Source organism: Aptenodytes patagonicus, chromosome 9 (assembly GCF_965638725.1).
Source record: "Aptenodytes patagonicus chromosome 9, bAptPat1.pri.cur, whole genome shotgun sequence".
Taxonomy (NCBI): Eukaryota; Metazoa; Chordata; class Aves; order Sphenisciformes; family Spheniscidae; genus Aptenodytes; species Aptenodytes patagonicus.
Genome location: NC_134957.1, coordinates 6,005,297 through 6,022,494, shown reverse-complemented (window position 1 = coordinate 6,022,494; position 17,198 = coordinate 6,005,297). Strand labels below are relative to the sequence as shown.

Genomic DNA, 17,198 nt, shown 5'->3' with positions numbered 1-17,198 from the left:
GAAGTCCATGGCTAAATTAGTGCCAGTGACAACTACAACTGTAAAGTTCCTGGCCTAAAAATACCAATATACAAATGTACTTATTTTTAAGTTATACTGTATTCAACTGTAAATGCAACAGAATGCCAAACCCTATCACTTAATGTAATAACAATACATACGTCAGCTATCAGACCCTCAAACTCTGGGAAAGAGCTGCTTTGTGTGCTAAATCTGCAAAGGATAATTCATTCCTTACTAGGGGGTATGATTTCATGAGCTGAAAGCTTTAACTAGTACATATGTATAGGATGGATTTAAAGTGATTATGGAAATGTCACCGCATGACAATACATTATTAGTAGTCCCTCATATGTTGTATGCTGTCCCCTTATGTTTGCTGATGATAATTAAAAAGCAGATTGGGATGTCATGGTAAGAATGAGTGCAAAATGTCCCTTTTATCATTTGCAATAAATATGAAATAGTGGTCTTTCTGTATCCTTCAGTGATTGTTCTATTTGCGTTGGTGACAAATGGCATCTTTCTCCTTGTAATGTGCCTGTAGGGTTAAATGACTTTATTATTATTAATGAGTCATTGCTCCAGCTGCCCAGAAATAGAGGGAGTAGGAAACATAAGAGATTTAGACCTAAGTAATTACAAATGTAATTATTACCTTTCAAATTTCATTTTTACAGCAATCACAAAGTTGTTAATGAAACATGGCCCTTTCCATGTATTCACACTTTTTTGGGGTCTTTGTCAAAGGGATGAGTAGCTACATGGTTCCACTGAGGGTAGTCTATGGCAGATTGACAAAGTGGTAGTGACAGAAAACTGCTGTGAAAAATTGGTTAGAAAATGTTGTCTAGTCATCAAGGAGTCTGTGGTTCAGAGGTTTTTCCAAGAGAAAAAGCCTCCTGAGCTGCAGCCATATGGAGGAGAGTGTCCTCTTGGGGAGGACAAAAGCTGCAGGAGGGGAATCCTTTTGTCCTGCAGAGATATGAAATGTCAAAGTTTTACTCCTTCAGTCCGTCCTTCCGCAAGGTTGTAGATTGTCATTAAGGAATCTAACAGGCACAGCAGAACCGACATGCTACTGGACGCTTTAGGGGAATTAAAAAGTGTGCCCTCTTGGCCCCGCAATAGTTATCCTAATTACTCATAATTCTGGATTTTCTGAAGGCTTGTTCTTCTGTAGTAATGGTAAGGGAGTCGCAGGGAATTTAGGAAAGGGAAATGGTTGTGGATTGTGTTAGACCGTGTTGCAGATGCTGCGAAATGTAAGCAGTGTTGTTTTTCAGAATCATAATCTGAACTTGAAATTTATTGTGAAATGGAAAATCTGAGGAAAAGTTTTGGAGAAATGAGAACATTTCCTTTCAATAATGTCATTTCTGCATAATGTTGAAATATTAAGGATTCTCATATTTTACAAATCTAAATTAAAATAAAATTAATAGAGAAAATGGAAACTATTAGTTCCCATACTTTATACCCCAAAATGTCATTTGAATCAACACTGTCACAAAACAGTTGAACTTTGAAACTACATTTTTGATGGAAAATTGTTTTGTCAAAAAAACTTCAGCGAGCTTTACTTATATATTAAACTGGAATAAATAGTTTTAATATTGTTGATGGCCCAATCAAATGTAATATCTGTCAGCACTCAAATAAGCATAGTGTGTTACTTAGATATCAGCATAGGTGAATATCATAAAAATGTTTAGAAGTATTCACAAAATAAATGAAGTCAGGGCATTCATAATAAAAACAAATCATTTTTTTGTTTACATTCTAATAAAGAAAAATGCTTTTTTTTTTTTCTTGAAATGCTATTGGAGTCACAGCATAAAAGCCATAGAATATTTTTAGAATGTTGTAGGTTTATTTTGTTTGATGGTCTAGTGGCCTTTGACTTTAAATTTCTGTTTGTGTATACCTGATGAAAACACAATTTCAAAACATCTTTTATTGTCTACCTCTTGAGTTATGACAGGAAAGGTATGTTTACTAGCTTACTTAGCATTTGGGTTTTTTATGTTTTCCTTTTGAAAATTAACATTTCATTAAAGTGTCTAAACCATGAACAATTGTCCACAGTTGTTCAATTACTTAATTTAAAAGAATTTCTTAGTATTCTACTTTAGACCAAACTTTTGCTTATTTTTACTGTAAAGTCAATAAAAAGAAAACAGAGCCCCATTTGGCATGTAGATACATCAAGAAACTCTTACTGAAGTGAATAAAGGGTGTAAATACAGATATTTGAAGCAGAATTGTAGGTCTTTTATCCCACACCTATCCCTTGAAGGAGTTGCCATATGTGAGGTATCTCAAACATAGCTGAAAATGAACTGCTGCTTGTCCCCTTCTTCATCACCCTGCCTGTATTCCGCATTCTGCTGAGGATGACTCACTCATCTGATCTGCTTATTGTCACAAGTGTTAGAATTCATTATTACAATAGTATGAGAGTATACTAATATTTTCATGTAGGTCTTTTGTCAGGAATAAATGCTACTGACCTTATTCCCCCTAGAAATTCTGTTCCCTTCTTATCTCTTTGAAGTTCGTCCTTTTTCCTATCTCCAAGCCCAGATCTTTGTTCTCTAGCCAGAGAACCACAAAAGGTAATTGATTTTTTTTTTAATCACAATGTCCACAGCCTAGGCTTAAGAAATGTATTTTCTGCTGTTTCCGCACCAAATGAGTTTATGTAGATTCAGTGATTCTTAGCTCTCTTTATGAATCTTCACCCTTTCAAAGTATTTAGTGATTTATAATAAAATCTGTAAACTACCTCTCCTTCACACACACGCACAATTTTATTTAAAACTTACACTTTAAAAACTGAGTATAATATTATATTCTGTATACTTACACTGTAGATATTGTAAGCAAGAATTTTCTTCTTTTTAAAACTTAATACATATATTTGAATGCAAGTGTAACTGAAACCAAGCAACCTCTATAGCTAGGTTTGAAGGAGAGAGAGAGCAGATGTTAAGAATTATCTGTAGAAATTACTGCTAAGTGAATTTCCTTTTCTAAGGATTAGCTATACGAAGCTGCATTTTGAAGACTGCTCATTTTATAGTTTCAGATAAACCACCTTTCTGTACGGACAAAACCTCAAGCTCTTTATATTGTTTTAATGTATTTTTTTCCTGCTTTTATGGGGAAAGTATAGTAATGGCCATATTTCTATGATATAATACATCATATTTCCGTGATATAATACATGTTCTCACTTTGTTTTATCCTTTTAACATGTTCAGTGCGTCTTAAAATAGTATATTGATATGCCCCTAAATTCCCCAGCAAACCCACGTGCAAAAGATTCTCTTCAATGTGGAATTAAATGAAAGAACATACTATGGTGAACTGACTCTGGATTAAATAAAAAAATAAATTTACACAAATACACATCTGTTTAATTGATGGTAATGGATCCTCATATACATTCCTAATGAGGCATTTGAATAACTATTTGATCACTAAAAGGAGACATAAATGGTATTTCAGAGTGTACAGAGTTACCTTGTACTGGTTAAGTGATTCTTCTGTCAATTAGCCCCCATTCTGTTTTAACATGTTTGACTAGATCACTTTTTTAAGTTAAAAAATTTTAAGGGATGACTTCCACTCGCACGTTTAAGAGCAACTTTTACTGAGCATTTGAAACTTAATCTCTCGAAGTTGATATGAGATATACTATTCTTCATAGATTTCCTGCATCTCATATTTCAAGTGAAGTTTAAGGATATTTAAGAAAGCATAAAACTAGGTTTTATATATGTATACAGACACGTGCGAGCAATAAGGCTTTAGAAACATCATCATAGAGTATTTAGTGAAATTTGTGTTGTACTTACTGCTGCAGACTCCCTAATAACGCTTGCAGATACACTAACATTACTACACTTTGTGTCTTCCTGGTCACCGTAACAGATAGCAACGATAAGAAAAGCTCGTCTTCCAGAGAAGGGTAAAAGGTTTTCAGTGCTCTCAGTACCGCTGAGGGGGTGGCAGTGAGCGAGCGGCTGGCTGTGTGGTGCTTAGCTGCCCACCGCTTTAAGAGAAAGATGTTACTTGAAGAGGCAGTCATTCCAGGGTGATAATTGCTGGGTATCCAACTTTATCTATAGACTCTTCTTTCCCTTACTGCAAATAACAGTTGTCTCTTGAAAGGCTTAAAACGAAGTTTTATGCATCAGGAGAGAAAGTTTGCTGTGTTACAAATGCCCTACAGAAAACTCATTGAAAATGTTTCCTCTTCCAGGCACCAGCTGAAAAATGGCAGCTGAAGCCCTTTTTCATCCAGCATGTTATGAAAACATGCTGGATGTTGGGTTTATTACAGAAACTTTACATCAGTAGAAGAGCTTAATTTATACCACCTAAAATGCATAGTCTTCTCAAGTATGGGGGAAGAAATGCAAATTTCACTCTTTACTATGTTTCCAGGTCAAAGGTTATTGCTGGAGTATAAACCATTTTTCACTTTGTAGTTTCACCTTGTTTAATTGATTTGAATTTAAATTTATATTCTGTGTTAAATAATGAACTATGTATTAATAATTAAGAAGCTTCAGTACAAATGTGAAGCAGTTAATTAAATATTAAATAAAGCACGTTGTATTACCCAGTGTTGTAATCAATATACTAGATTTTAGACTATTCATTTTAGATGGTCATTATACTTTACAAGTTATGGTTAAAATTCTCATTGATAACTCAATATACACTTCTTAGGCTAAGAAACATGCATCCTTTGCAAATTACCATATTTGTTTTGCCATAATTAGCAATGAAACATGGACATTAAAGATGAATACAATTGGACTGTTGAAGCAGTAAGGGTCAGTGCTGTGTATTCTACAACTGTCACGCCCGTGTTCATTGGGCTGAAACAGAAGAGGTTGCAGGAGGTTTGGGGGCTTGAGCTTTTTTTGATGAAATCTCTTCCCCTGGAAAACAGCAATTATTGAAACTGAACTTTTTACAGGAGCATTGCTTTTAGACCATTTCTTGGTTTTGATTAATACAAGATTGAAATTCTAGTCAAAATAACAGTAAGCATTGACTTAATGAAAGATTAATGTGCTTTATTTATATTGCTATTATTTGTGAAGGAAAGATTCACTTCACTTCACAAGCATAGTTAATTATACAGGAATTACCATATGCTGTCTCTTCTGCCCTGATACTTCCTCCATTCCCTGTCTTCTTCCTCACCAACTTTCCCGAGCCATCTTTGATAACGTTTGCTTGACTAATTGAAGCCAGGTGCAAAATACTCACACCTCATACCATTGGGATTTTATAATAAGAAGCTGAACTCATGGCAGTTTTTAGGATTAAATTCAAATTAAAACCATGGATGTTAGGATATAAACTGTGTTCACTGGAATGGAAGGAGAGCTTATTCTTGCAAAATATCCAGTACAATCTGGCAAGCCTAGGTAGCACATGAAAATGTGTGATTTCCTGCATGCCTGTTGATTCCTCATTTAGAACATCTGGAGGATCAATCTTCCTCCGAGTATGATTTCTCACAGGCTCTGGTAGGGGTACGCTCTGAACACACAGCTGAAAACTAAAGGAACTGGCGTGTCCTACTTGTTCTTTGAATAAAATGGTTCAAAGGCTAGAACTTAAGTAACTCTTTTAGGTTTTTAATTTATTGAGACATGTACAGGAAATAAAATATTCGTAGGAAACTTCTGCCAAAGGCATTTTATTATTAAACCAAAAAAAGTAGAGTATATTATAGCAGCAGTTATTTAGCGTTTCTACATTCAAGCTTCTTCCTCCTGACCTTATTAAAGTAACCCAGTTTGCACTAACAACTATTCTCCCCTCCCTTTTTTATTGTTAATGTCATTTCTGTTCTCTTCACATAGTGGAGACCGCTAAATGATGTTACCCAAGTGGCCACTTTTGGTCACCAGGGTAATTCTGGACTATAATTTCCCTATATTATGCTTGAATTCCTGCTTAGATTTACTACCACATTTAGTAAATACACATGGGCAAAAAATGGGGGGGCCACGACCCATTCCTTAGGAGCTATTGGCTGAGATGAGTAGTATAAGGTTGTCATCTTCATCACTCTGGTGGGTTCCTGCTGAGCAGAGAGCACTGAATGTGCGATGGGAGCTGTTTAATACGAAACGCTTCAGTAAATGAGAGGCACTTCTGGATGCTGACAGAATAGCATTGGCACTGCAAGCCATGTATTCATATATGTGCTGTGTTGTGAAAATATGAAAAATAGCTCAGCAATGGCATAATTATGGGCAATTTGCTTAATTGCTTGCTAATTGTTGCTTGCTTTATTATGAAACAAGAGTGCTCTAAATGTAACACGGGATGGTTTGCATCCAAAATGTGTCAAATTCAATACTGGCTTTTCATTAAGACTTCAGCTACATAGCTTTAAATTCAAGCACTCTATATTCTGTGTTTTAAGTTGTTTTCTTTTTTTTTTTAAATTGTTTTTGATATTTTCTTTGCACAATTTATAAGCCCCTAAGCCTGCATCAGTACAGTGCAGTCTGGCAGTTTTTGAACTTCTAATGAATCTGAGTACTTTGCTAATGAATACATTTACAAATGTCTTTTGATCATTATTACAATTGTGGATAAAGGTGGAGATGTTTTAAGGCTTCTCTGGGAGCTCATGTTCTCGATCGTTCAACTCTTAGAAACGCATATCTCCCTTTTAACATATACATGCAGATTTTTTTTAAAGGGATATGTGCAATTCTGAAAGTTTGGCCTAAACTTTTGGAAAAACTGTTCTCTTCTATTTTGACCAAGATATCCTGCTTTGAGCAGAAGGTTAGACAGACATCATCAAAAGTCCCTTCCAGCCTAAGTCTTTTTGTGATTCTGTGATGCAAGCGATGACTTCTGTGGCAGGCCGAGAAAGGAACCAGCCCTCTTGATGTCATCTTAGTAGTATGTCTCACTTTTGGGGGTGGAGGGGAGGGCATGGGGGTAGAAAAGAAAGTGTATCGTTTATACACCAAGTACATGCTTCCAACTTCTCAGCATTATGAGACTGCTGATAACACATTTGTACTAACAGTCTATCTTCATTTGAGAATTCTCTTTGAGAAATATTCTTAAAACTGGAACATAATATGAAGCTGGAAATGCCAAAGTATGCAGTATTGTGCCACATATTTTGTAGACTGAGAGGGAGAGTAGCATTGTAGAGCTCTTCAGCTTTCATCCCCCAAAAGCAAAGATAATAATGAACTTTTTTTTTTACTATCTCTAAAACCCTACACAGGCTTTATAACCACAGAAAGTCTCTAACAAAAACAAACAGGAAAAAAAAATCAAATGGTATTTTTTTATAATTGTTTTGATTGAAGGATAGCTACCTGCAAGGTTGGAGTTCCACGTTTTCTTAAGTGAAAGTAAATATTCTTACTGAAAACTGCTTTGACCTATAAATGATAAAGACTGTGGAACAATGAAGAAAGTCTTTTAACTATTGTGCTTTTAGTTATATTTGACAGTTCTGATCTAAACATTTCTTAAGAGCTGACAGACACATTCTTTAAAAATGCTCTTAGTTCTGAGGCAGACAATTTAAAAAATAGTTTCATTCCTAAAACAATCTGGAGTTCAAATGAAAGTGGTAAACTCACATGTGCATAACTGTGATCTATTCTATGAATTAAAAATTCTCTTTCATACTACTTGTTTGTCATGGTTGAAGAGTCTCCATGTAGTATGAAAAAAATATATAAAATTAAGGGTTTATTACTGATTGAAGTAAAAAATGAGGTAGACTGGTAAGAGTTTGATGGAATGTATTGTTTATTCATCATACATGGGGGATATGTACACTTCTATTTCCATTTATAAACTTGTCATATCTTATGTGAGAAGATGTTACTAGACACTGAATGTCAGTAGCAAAAACCATAATTTCTTCTGAAAATATTCAGAGACAGCAGGAACCTTCTTTTACTTGATTGGTAGAGGCAGATGTCACAGATGTTTCCTACCACTGAGCACTTATCGGACTATGCAGAATAATCGCCTACATTAGTACTTTCAGATGAGAGAGAAGGGCTCAGAAAACTTTATTTTCACCCACATTTAGCAATGACTTGCAAGGGTGCAAAATAGAAGGGAGCTTAAAGAGTAGCAGCTAGAAAATGCCATGGTCAATTTACACATCCTCTGATAAATGGCCACTTGAGCACTGAACTTCACACTCGCCGAGCTGCGTGGCTTGAATTCCTCCTCAGATGGTCCTCTGGGATGCTCGGCTGAGCCAGCCAGAGAATCCTTTGTTTAAGGTAGGCAGCAAGTGGTGGAGGGGAAGCCAGATACGGTGCTGAGGACAATGTCTTGGTGCTAGTTACAGTGACGTCCTTGTGTGTTAAGTCTGTAACAGAATACTTGGAAATCAGCTGCATTCTATTGTAAGTTGGCACCATTAGTATAATACATTGCTAACATAAAGCTCTCTTCTTTGATACAATAGGGAATTGTTAAAAATGTATGATTAACAAGTAAAGCATAGTTTAGATGACAGTGCAATGCCAGTGCCAAGTAGCTATTTAGAAGGATTTCAGGTGCTAAAGAAGCAGGAGAATGATGATATGTTAGGAAAATAGAGAATGAATTAGACTGACAGAAAGAAGCTACATTTTATGGCCTGGAAGAGCAGGCAAAAAAGATAATGCCTGGTGAATATTCATGCAGAAGATTTCCTACATTTTGTTCTAGGTTCATTCAAAACCAGATGAATTATGCTCCAACAGTCATTTTTTACTTCATTGTGCTAAAAACATAATATTTCACACTGCTGGTTATATTTATTTTTACTTTACACTAAACAGAAACTGGTTTGCATCCCAATTATCCTTGCTAGTACTATTTACTGCAGCAGATCAGTTGATGAGATTTCCTAAGTTTCCTTTAAATGCAGATATTGGGGATCTTGCCTGCTTCACACCATATTCATTGTAACACCCTTAGTTAATTTGGTTTCCTACAGCATACCCAGTCTCCTAAAGACTGCCTCATGGTTGCACTAATGCTATGGCCTATACGCAGGTGATTTGGATTAAAAAACCCACAAAACTGTGTTGTTATTTTTTTAAAATTTGTACTCCTTTTAAAGGTAGTCTAGAGGCTAAGGATATAATTGATTTTTTTAAATTTAATTATTTTCTTTTTTTTTTAAATGAGTGCAGTATATTATAAAACAAAACTTGACTGTTACTGCTGGAAAAAAATTGAGTCAGACATCATACAGAAAAGTACTTCTATTTGCTAAATACTTTTTTATTTCCTGTTGTTCTGCAGCCCTGCAGAGGTGCTCAGTAGAAAAGGTTCTTAACTCTTCAAAGTTAATGAGAACTGTATATTGTACATGTTATTAATCATAAGCAGTGATGAAAAACTTACTCTGACAATCAAGATTACGTGTACCACATACCAACATTGAAAGAAAGATTATGACTGCTACAAAAAGTGTATCTTCCAAACAGTCCTGCATTGGCAGACTGTTGTGTAACGAAACCCCAACTCAAAGCCAAAATAATTTGTATGCCTAACTTATGATTGTGCCCAGGATTGTTCTAAAGTTTTTGTTATTTTTTTGTTAAGTTTTTTTGCTAAAACTAAAACTCAGATAAAAATATCTCTTTATTAACAGAATAAACAAGACTGTCATTCTGACAATGTTGTTAGTCTTAGCATGGTAACATGTTCCAGGTCTACAGGTAGTCTGGCAACTCATGGCTCAAAATTATTGTTCTACTGATCTGTCGAGATGGTGTAGAGAATGTTTTATAAATGACCTTTTATTTCTGCAGTTGCCTTGTCTAAAGCTTAAATGTTAAGTTTTTATTGCCAAACGCTTCTTTTGATGGTTTAGCTGTGTTTACTCTCTTACTGAAGTTTGAGAGAGATAGTACAATATAAGTATTGTAACCACTTGCTGTGAAGAGCTAGTAATGCGTAAGTACTATTTCCAAATAAATAATGGTGTGGTTTTTAAGTTTAACTGAATTAATAGCATTTTAAGAGCAATTAGAAAGCCATGAGATAAAAAGAAACACTGAGGTACTCGGTATCAAAAAGGTGGTTTTAATAAATACAAAAAAGATCAGTTTCTGTATGAAACAGGGATAACTCAACACTCTGTCAAGGTTGTACCTGATTTCAGTGAATTGCCTTGATCAGAAGAGAAGCAAACCTGGATAATTAAAGAGCTTAACAAGACTTGTATATACTCAAATTTATGTTTCTAATAGCAGATAGTAGGACACAGAAAGATTAGACTAATCTACCAGCAGTAACTTTTTTTTGCAGGAACTATTGCCTCTGCTGAATGATTTCCATATTTATGTCTCCTACTGCCCATCAAAACTGGATTAGTATTTCAACAGCAAGGTGCCAAAGCTTTGTCAGGATTACACTGAAAAATACTGAGACAAAATGACTGAAGACATGTTGAAATGCCAGTAATAGGGCAAAATAGCATTTATAAACAATCATTTCTCTAACTGGCACATACTCATACAACGTACTTAAGGAGAAATAATCAAGAATATAGCATTCACGATACAACAAGCAACCAGTTGTCTACTTAAACGTGGTAGATGTAAAAAAGATGTATCCTGTATTTTGGACAGCAGCATTACATATTTCAATGCCTGAAGGAAAAACTTAATTCATTTGTATTGAGATGTAACATGGAAATATGTATTTGTGCTTTGTAGCTTTACACAGATTTCAACATGCAAAGTATTTACTAAAACAGAAATGAAGCGTGTGTTTAAACATAAAGCTCAGAGGGTGAGAGGCTCCTACTCAGAACTTGTATTGCTATAAGTAATTCCTAGCGGCACACCTTCTCCAGTGGTTATAAGCCAGAATCCAATTTTAAATGTTATTTTCATGAAGACAGATATTAAAAATACGTATATATCTTTCATTGGAAAGTTTTCTGAAGACAAGGCAGCAAAATATCTAATCAGATACTCTTCTTCGCTCCTGATGTATTTAAACCACGTGCACAGCAAGAGAATATAAAATTAACACATATAATATGAAAACTATTGCAAGGAATGATTTGTAGAAGTTTAATTCTATTAGTTTGAATTTACACAACATGGTAAAGCCACAGTTTAAATGAAACATCAAGATTGTTTATGTATTGCAAATTATGTCTTTCAGATTTAATAGTTTCCTTAGCCTTTGAAAAAATTACAATTTCTATAACCCTTTTTCAAGGGCACAAACCTTGCATCTACTGAAGAAATCTGGTTCGATTACGAGTAAACTACAGAGGTTACAGCTTCTTTTGCTATTACCCTTTGCTTTTTCAAGGTTTCCAGTATCAAATGCATGGAGAAATCAATTCTCTTTAAAATAGCTGTTACGCTGTCTTTCATTCTTAAAGCTCTTGAGTGCATCTTTGAAGCCAATGTACCATCTTTGGCTATGTGTCCAGATTAATTTTGTTTTGCCTTAAGCAAAGCAAAACAATAAAAAAACCCAGTTTTAAGAGAACATTAAAAAAAAATTCCTAATTTTAATAATTATAATTTTTCAAGTAGTTGTATGCAAATATATAGAATTATGGTATTAGATTATTATAAAGCTTGTAGCTTTATTACACAAATGACAATTTCAGAAAGTGAAAAGGTCATTGTAAGTAGAATGTATAAGGGCATTACTTACATAGCTGTAATGATGGTATCATCTGTTCATTGAACATTAACTTTTTTCTGATGATAGCCAATGACAACACTGTGGGCCCCAAACTTGCAAACCTCTAAACCTTCGCTTAAGTTGTACACCTGGAGGTATTTTCTTTCCAAACTGTGGCCATTATTGTAGAACTGGGATTGCTTTGTTAACCTTGATTCCCTGTGCACATCAGTCTTCAGACCTCTGAAAATGTCTTGTCTTTTTCCACCCTCCCAGCTATCGAAGTAAATCTCCAGAAAGCCCTGGCTGAAGCCTCTGAAACCTGCACACAGGAGTGTCTCATCCTAGGCCATTCTGACAACTGCTGGATGCCACCTTCTTTGACACAGTATCAGCAGTCCAACACCCCTTTGCCGTCGTTTGGCTTCCAGCAAGGCTGGGGCCGAGGAGCCAGGCCTGAGGGACGACACACTCTTGGGAGGCCCCTTCCAAAGGACGACACTGACAAAGGCCAAGGTGGGCCCAGGCCCCAGTTCTACAACACCTGCGAAAGACATTGCGCCAGCGAAGATCCTGTCAAAGTCATTCCTCTGGCAAACTTCGCCGCGACCCACCAGCCGCCGGTGTCTGGGAGTAGCACTACGTTTATACATGAGCACCAGCTATAAATGCATATCTGACAAATCCGTTATTTCAGGCTTTAAGTGTGAGTGTATATAGTCACAGCCTAACACTGTTCTTAGTGCGTACACAAATTTGTTAGGCTTGTGAATATTTATGTATATAGAATCCTAAATTTGAAATTGAAAAGCTAAATCGTTAGGACTTAGTTAAAAGAAACTTACCATAGTGCTTGGTAAAAGCCACAAAATGGGGAAGAAAACCCACAACCCAGAAACAATCAAAAGAAAAACACAAAATCCTGTTCATTTTCTTATATGGGCCATATAGTGCAAATATCTGCCAGCAGTTCTTCCTCCCTGTTGAAAGCAATTTCTTAGTACAGTTTGGGGAATATTACAGTCTAAATATAGCTTACTCAATCTTTTCTTTGTTGTTATAATTTATAGCATATTCATAGATTTCATCTTCCATTTCCTTAGCAATAGAGATCAAGTGGGCAATTTCTCATTTGATTACCTTACATAATAGAATGAATAAGATCCTAAAATCGAATTCTTAAGAAGGATGGTATGTCTTTCCACCAAAATTTATCTTCTACATAATTAAGAAGGAAAATGTACTTAAAGACATGACAACTGCTTTTGATTTTAATTTTTATTGGCTCAATCTCCAGGTATTTATTCTTTGAAAGAATGCAATAGATGAAACAGAAAGCTCTCAGCTAGGCTTTTCTGTCTGAAATAAACAACATGACAATGATAGGATATGCACGATCAAAACTGGAAAAAAATTATATTTTTTTTAATTTCCAAGATTTTCCTTTCTACAATAACGCAAGCAACAATATGATACATATTGTGCTTTTCAAGCCATAAGTCTATTTCTAGGGGTTTTTTTAAATTTTTTTTTCATCTTGAAGAGCTTGCTTTGGCTACTGTTCCTGTGAGTTGAAAATTACATGGGCACTGCTGAAAACAGTAGGAAAATCGGGTAGTTTTTTTGGCTGATGTGATGTTGTGGCTGCAAGCTACTGGTGTTTAAAAGAATATTATAGTGATATATACGGCTTTTTTTTTACAGCTATATTCACCTATTGTAAGTATTCAGTAAAGGTTAGCTATAATATTAGTTACTTCACCACAAACCTATTAAATGAAGAAGTACTCATCATTGTGGCTTAGTTTACTAGAGAATGACTGACAGTTCTCAGCAAAGAAAGCATAATATAGGTAATGAAAGCTGGATAAATGTAATCGTAAACACACCCCAATCATATTATTTGATAAAGTCTCAAGATGATTCTCTTTAAAGATGAGGGATTTTTTTCAGTGTTCTGTGTACTGGAGGATATATTCTTAATAGCGGCAGGAAAAAGCTGGTAAATTCTACAGTGGATGAAAAGGACATTCCTTTCTTAGACAAAAAAACACATTTTCCTTCTAGTATTTTGTTGCTGTTCAGCCATTTCATCATTTACAGTATGTACATACCAAGAATTTTTTTCTTTTAAAAACTGCATAACTTTGTTTAGTTTTATTGCTACATTAAGTGAGACAATCGAAGTTGTATGGAGGGGAAAAAAGACAGTGTGTGAATATTTCCTATGGATAGAATTCTATGTAGGCTTCATATTGTAACTTAAATCTGTAATTTATAAACAAAACTGTGTGTAAAAATGCTGTAATATTAGCTGCTTGTAAAATTTATGGAAGTTAAAGTTGTTGAGGGTTTCCAATGAATGCTAAAAGAGCTTCTCTTATGTGCCCAGCAGGTATAAGTAGCTTTATATATCGCTGTCCCCACTGTAAATCTATTCAAATCACATTTAGATTTTATGTGCAAAATGAAAGAAGCTTCACTTTTAACCTACTGATAGGGTTTAATTAATGAACATCAGATTATCTAATGATGTACTTCTTTTCTTTTCTTTTTTTTTAATGTAGTTTTCAATAACGTTTAGAAAAGATGTGGCACACTGGCTTCCAGTTGCATGTAAATCCTGGAAAAAAATAATAATCCTTTGGGTACTGACACACAATAGCTGACACAACTCATTTCCAATTCCAGAACAATTAAAAATTTGACAAATTAATTCTTACCTAATACATACAAAGCCCTTTGTTGTTTGCTTTGGAGACATCACGATGAGAAAATTCAGCAGTCCTTTTCAGAGATACGCAAAAAAGGCTTATCTGTAGTTTACACAGATTTACCAAACATATTAATTGTGCAAATTAGGAATAATGCTGACAGCTAATGCTTCCTATTGTAAGCAGAGGACTTTAGTTTTTATTACAGAGGGCTGCCATACCAAATGTTTACAGAATTGGCAGCTGCATTGGAAAACTCTCAATTTTTTTGCCTGCAACATTTCCTTTCTGGCTGAAAATTGTAACTGAAGTTTTCTGGCAAAGAACTCATTTCTACCATTTTAGGATTTTCACAGGAGAAGGTGAAGGAACCAGAATTAGTGTTTTTTCATAGGTAGGGAAAAAAATCCCAACAAACTTCACATTTGAATGTTTAGGGTTTTGTTGGTTTTTTTTTTCCCTAAGGTACAGAAGCAATTAACCATCCCCCTTTCTCACAAAAACCCAACAAAACACCAAAACCAAACAACAAAAAAAAATTGCTTAAACAAACAGCATTGTAATGATGAGTCTGATTATAGGAAGTATTAAATGTTATCTCCATGAAATTGTGTTGTGATATTCTAAAAGTCTGTCAACAAGATATAGAACAATTAATTGTAAATACATGTTGTATCAGGAGTTAAATGGTTCCCTCATTTTTATATACTACATATCTAATATATAAAACTATGCATTTGAGGCGACATTTTTGAGTGGCATGTCAGTATCCAGAGGAATAAAGTTACTAGAGACTCTTTACACATCTTGCCATATATATAAATAATTTATCTAGTACATAGACTGTATATTTTTGTGTAATTTTTTTTTAGTCATTTAACTTATTTTATCTTACTTGTGTGAATTTGTGGAGAAAACAATCCTATATACAATATACAGTAAAATGGTAGTTACATGATTAGATTTGTTTCATACAGTGTAACAATAAAGGAAAACCTTTGCCTTCAAAGTAATGTGTCACACAGTCTAGCCTAGGTAATTCCCCCCCCCCAACTCAATACGTGCTTGTTGCACTTCTAAGTATTGCGTCAAAGTTATGGGTAGTGGTGGCAGAAAGAAAGGTACTTCTTTCCATATTGTAAAGTAGTCAATTATAAAAAAAATACCTTAAAAGAAAGAACTGAAGTCAAACGGTTTGAAGTAAAATATGCTGTTTCTTTGTTTTCCGAAACTGTGCTGTATTCTGAAGTGTAACTTAATTCTAAAGAAAGAATAATTAGGCATGTCTGCTTGGCCAGACAGAGACTACTGAGCACCTGCTCTCTCTGGGCTGCGAGCTGGCCGGATGCAGGTCATTTAGCTAATTATCCTGGCAATGAGCCCATGCTAATAGGACCTGAGGGCTTATGAATGTTAGCATGACAGCTAGCTTGACATAACATTGGTTATGTGGTTCCGAATCCAGCCAGGTCTTTTTGCTTGGCGTAGGGCTGGAGGAGAGCAGCCACTTTGTATCAGACATCTGAGACCCCAGCGTGGATAGACCTGTTTGGGTTTTTTGTAAGAGAAGTGACAGTTTGCTCTGTTGTATTCTGAGCAAGCTGTAATCCAGCGTGGAACCCCATCAGCCTCGAGCTACCATTATTACTCTGCTTCCAGCGTGGTCAAGCCAAAGACAGTAGACCTAAATAATTTCTAGTCAGTAATGGTTGATTAGCTCAAGGTTGTTTGATTCAAGCTTATAAAGTTTGAGTTTTTAAAGCTTGAAAATTTACACTTGACTTTCTTTGCTCAAGTTTTTCTTTTGCAGCTTTAATACCAATCCTTAATGAATGAGTATCAATTAAATGATTGCACTGCAGTTTACTACCATTATTTAACTGGATAAATAAAAAGGAAGAGATTGGTTTGTGCAGACACAGAGTAAAGTTGAAGGCAAAGATTTTATTTGGTATACGTAGGAAAATTGTGTATAACTTATGTTATCCCTAGTGAAGAAAGAGATTGATGGTTTCTTGTAAATATTTGAGTTTGTATTTCTGGGAAATCTCCCTGCTCTATGGCATACTACAGGATCTGGGAGTGAGCAGTGTATGTCTGTGTATTGAAACAGCCCTAACCACACTTTACAAATCATGCAGTTGGACATCATATACTACAGTCCAGCAGCATTTAAAGTCCAGTAAATTTGCAGTAGTTCTATTTCAGGTTTCTGTACAGCATGTTGTCTTGTTAATTCCAATGCTTATTAATAAACTAGATCCACAAAAGCAGTTTTCTCCTTTGCACTGTTTTCTTTGTGTTTCTGAATATAAGGGTTTTAAAAGTATTCCTCCAGCTACACCTCCCTCCCATTTCCAGCTTTCCAAAACTCATTTCTTTGTGAAGCCCCAAACTGTCAGAAAGTCAAGAAAATTTAACTTCATTTGCAGTTACTTCATGCAACTGAGTAGCAGGCTTTTGGTAAACAGTAGAAATATTCACACATGATGTGTACAGCAATCTAGCTTTGTATTATCAGAAATATCTTCCATGTCTGTGTCACTTCTTTTCATACCAAGCTCCCTCCTTCTATTATGCCTCTGATAAACTTACTTATAGAAAATCATTATGAGCTGGAGGCAGGAGCGTTTATGGCTTTTGTTTTGTTAGAAAATAAGCTATTTCTAATTGAGAGAACATGGTTCATAAGTTGTTGTTGAGCTAAAGGGATTATCCTCTCACCATGAGTGTGATATAATGAAAGAACCGCCAAACAAGGAACTAATGAAACAACATTTTATGCATTTTTCTATATTA

General features: G+C 35.1%; 1 protein-coding gene across 3 annotated transcripts in view; it reads left to right on the top strand.

Annotated features, from left to right (window-relative positions):
- The window catches only part of PCDH11X (protocadherin 11 X-linked), a 525,749-nt gene extending 509,077 nt beyond the window's left edge, over positions 1 to 16,672 (top strand). For all 3 annotated transcript variants that reach the window (XM_076347004.1, XM_076347002.1, XM_076347003.1), the window contains one exon: positions 11,962 to 16,672. In XM_076347004.1, coding sequence (XP_076203119.1) covers positions 11,962 to 12,353 — 392 coding nt within the window. In that variant the 3' untranslated portion in view covers positions 12,354 to 16,672. The remainder of the gene's footprint in view (positions 1 to 11,961) is intronic.
- Positions 16,673 to 17,198: the final 526 nt, after the last annotated feature.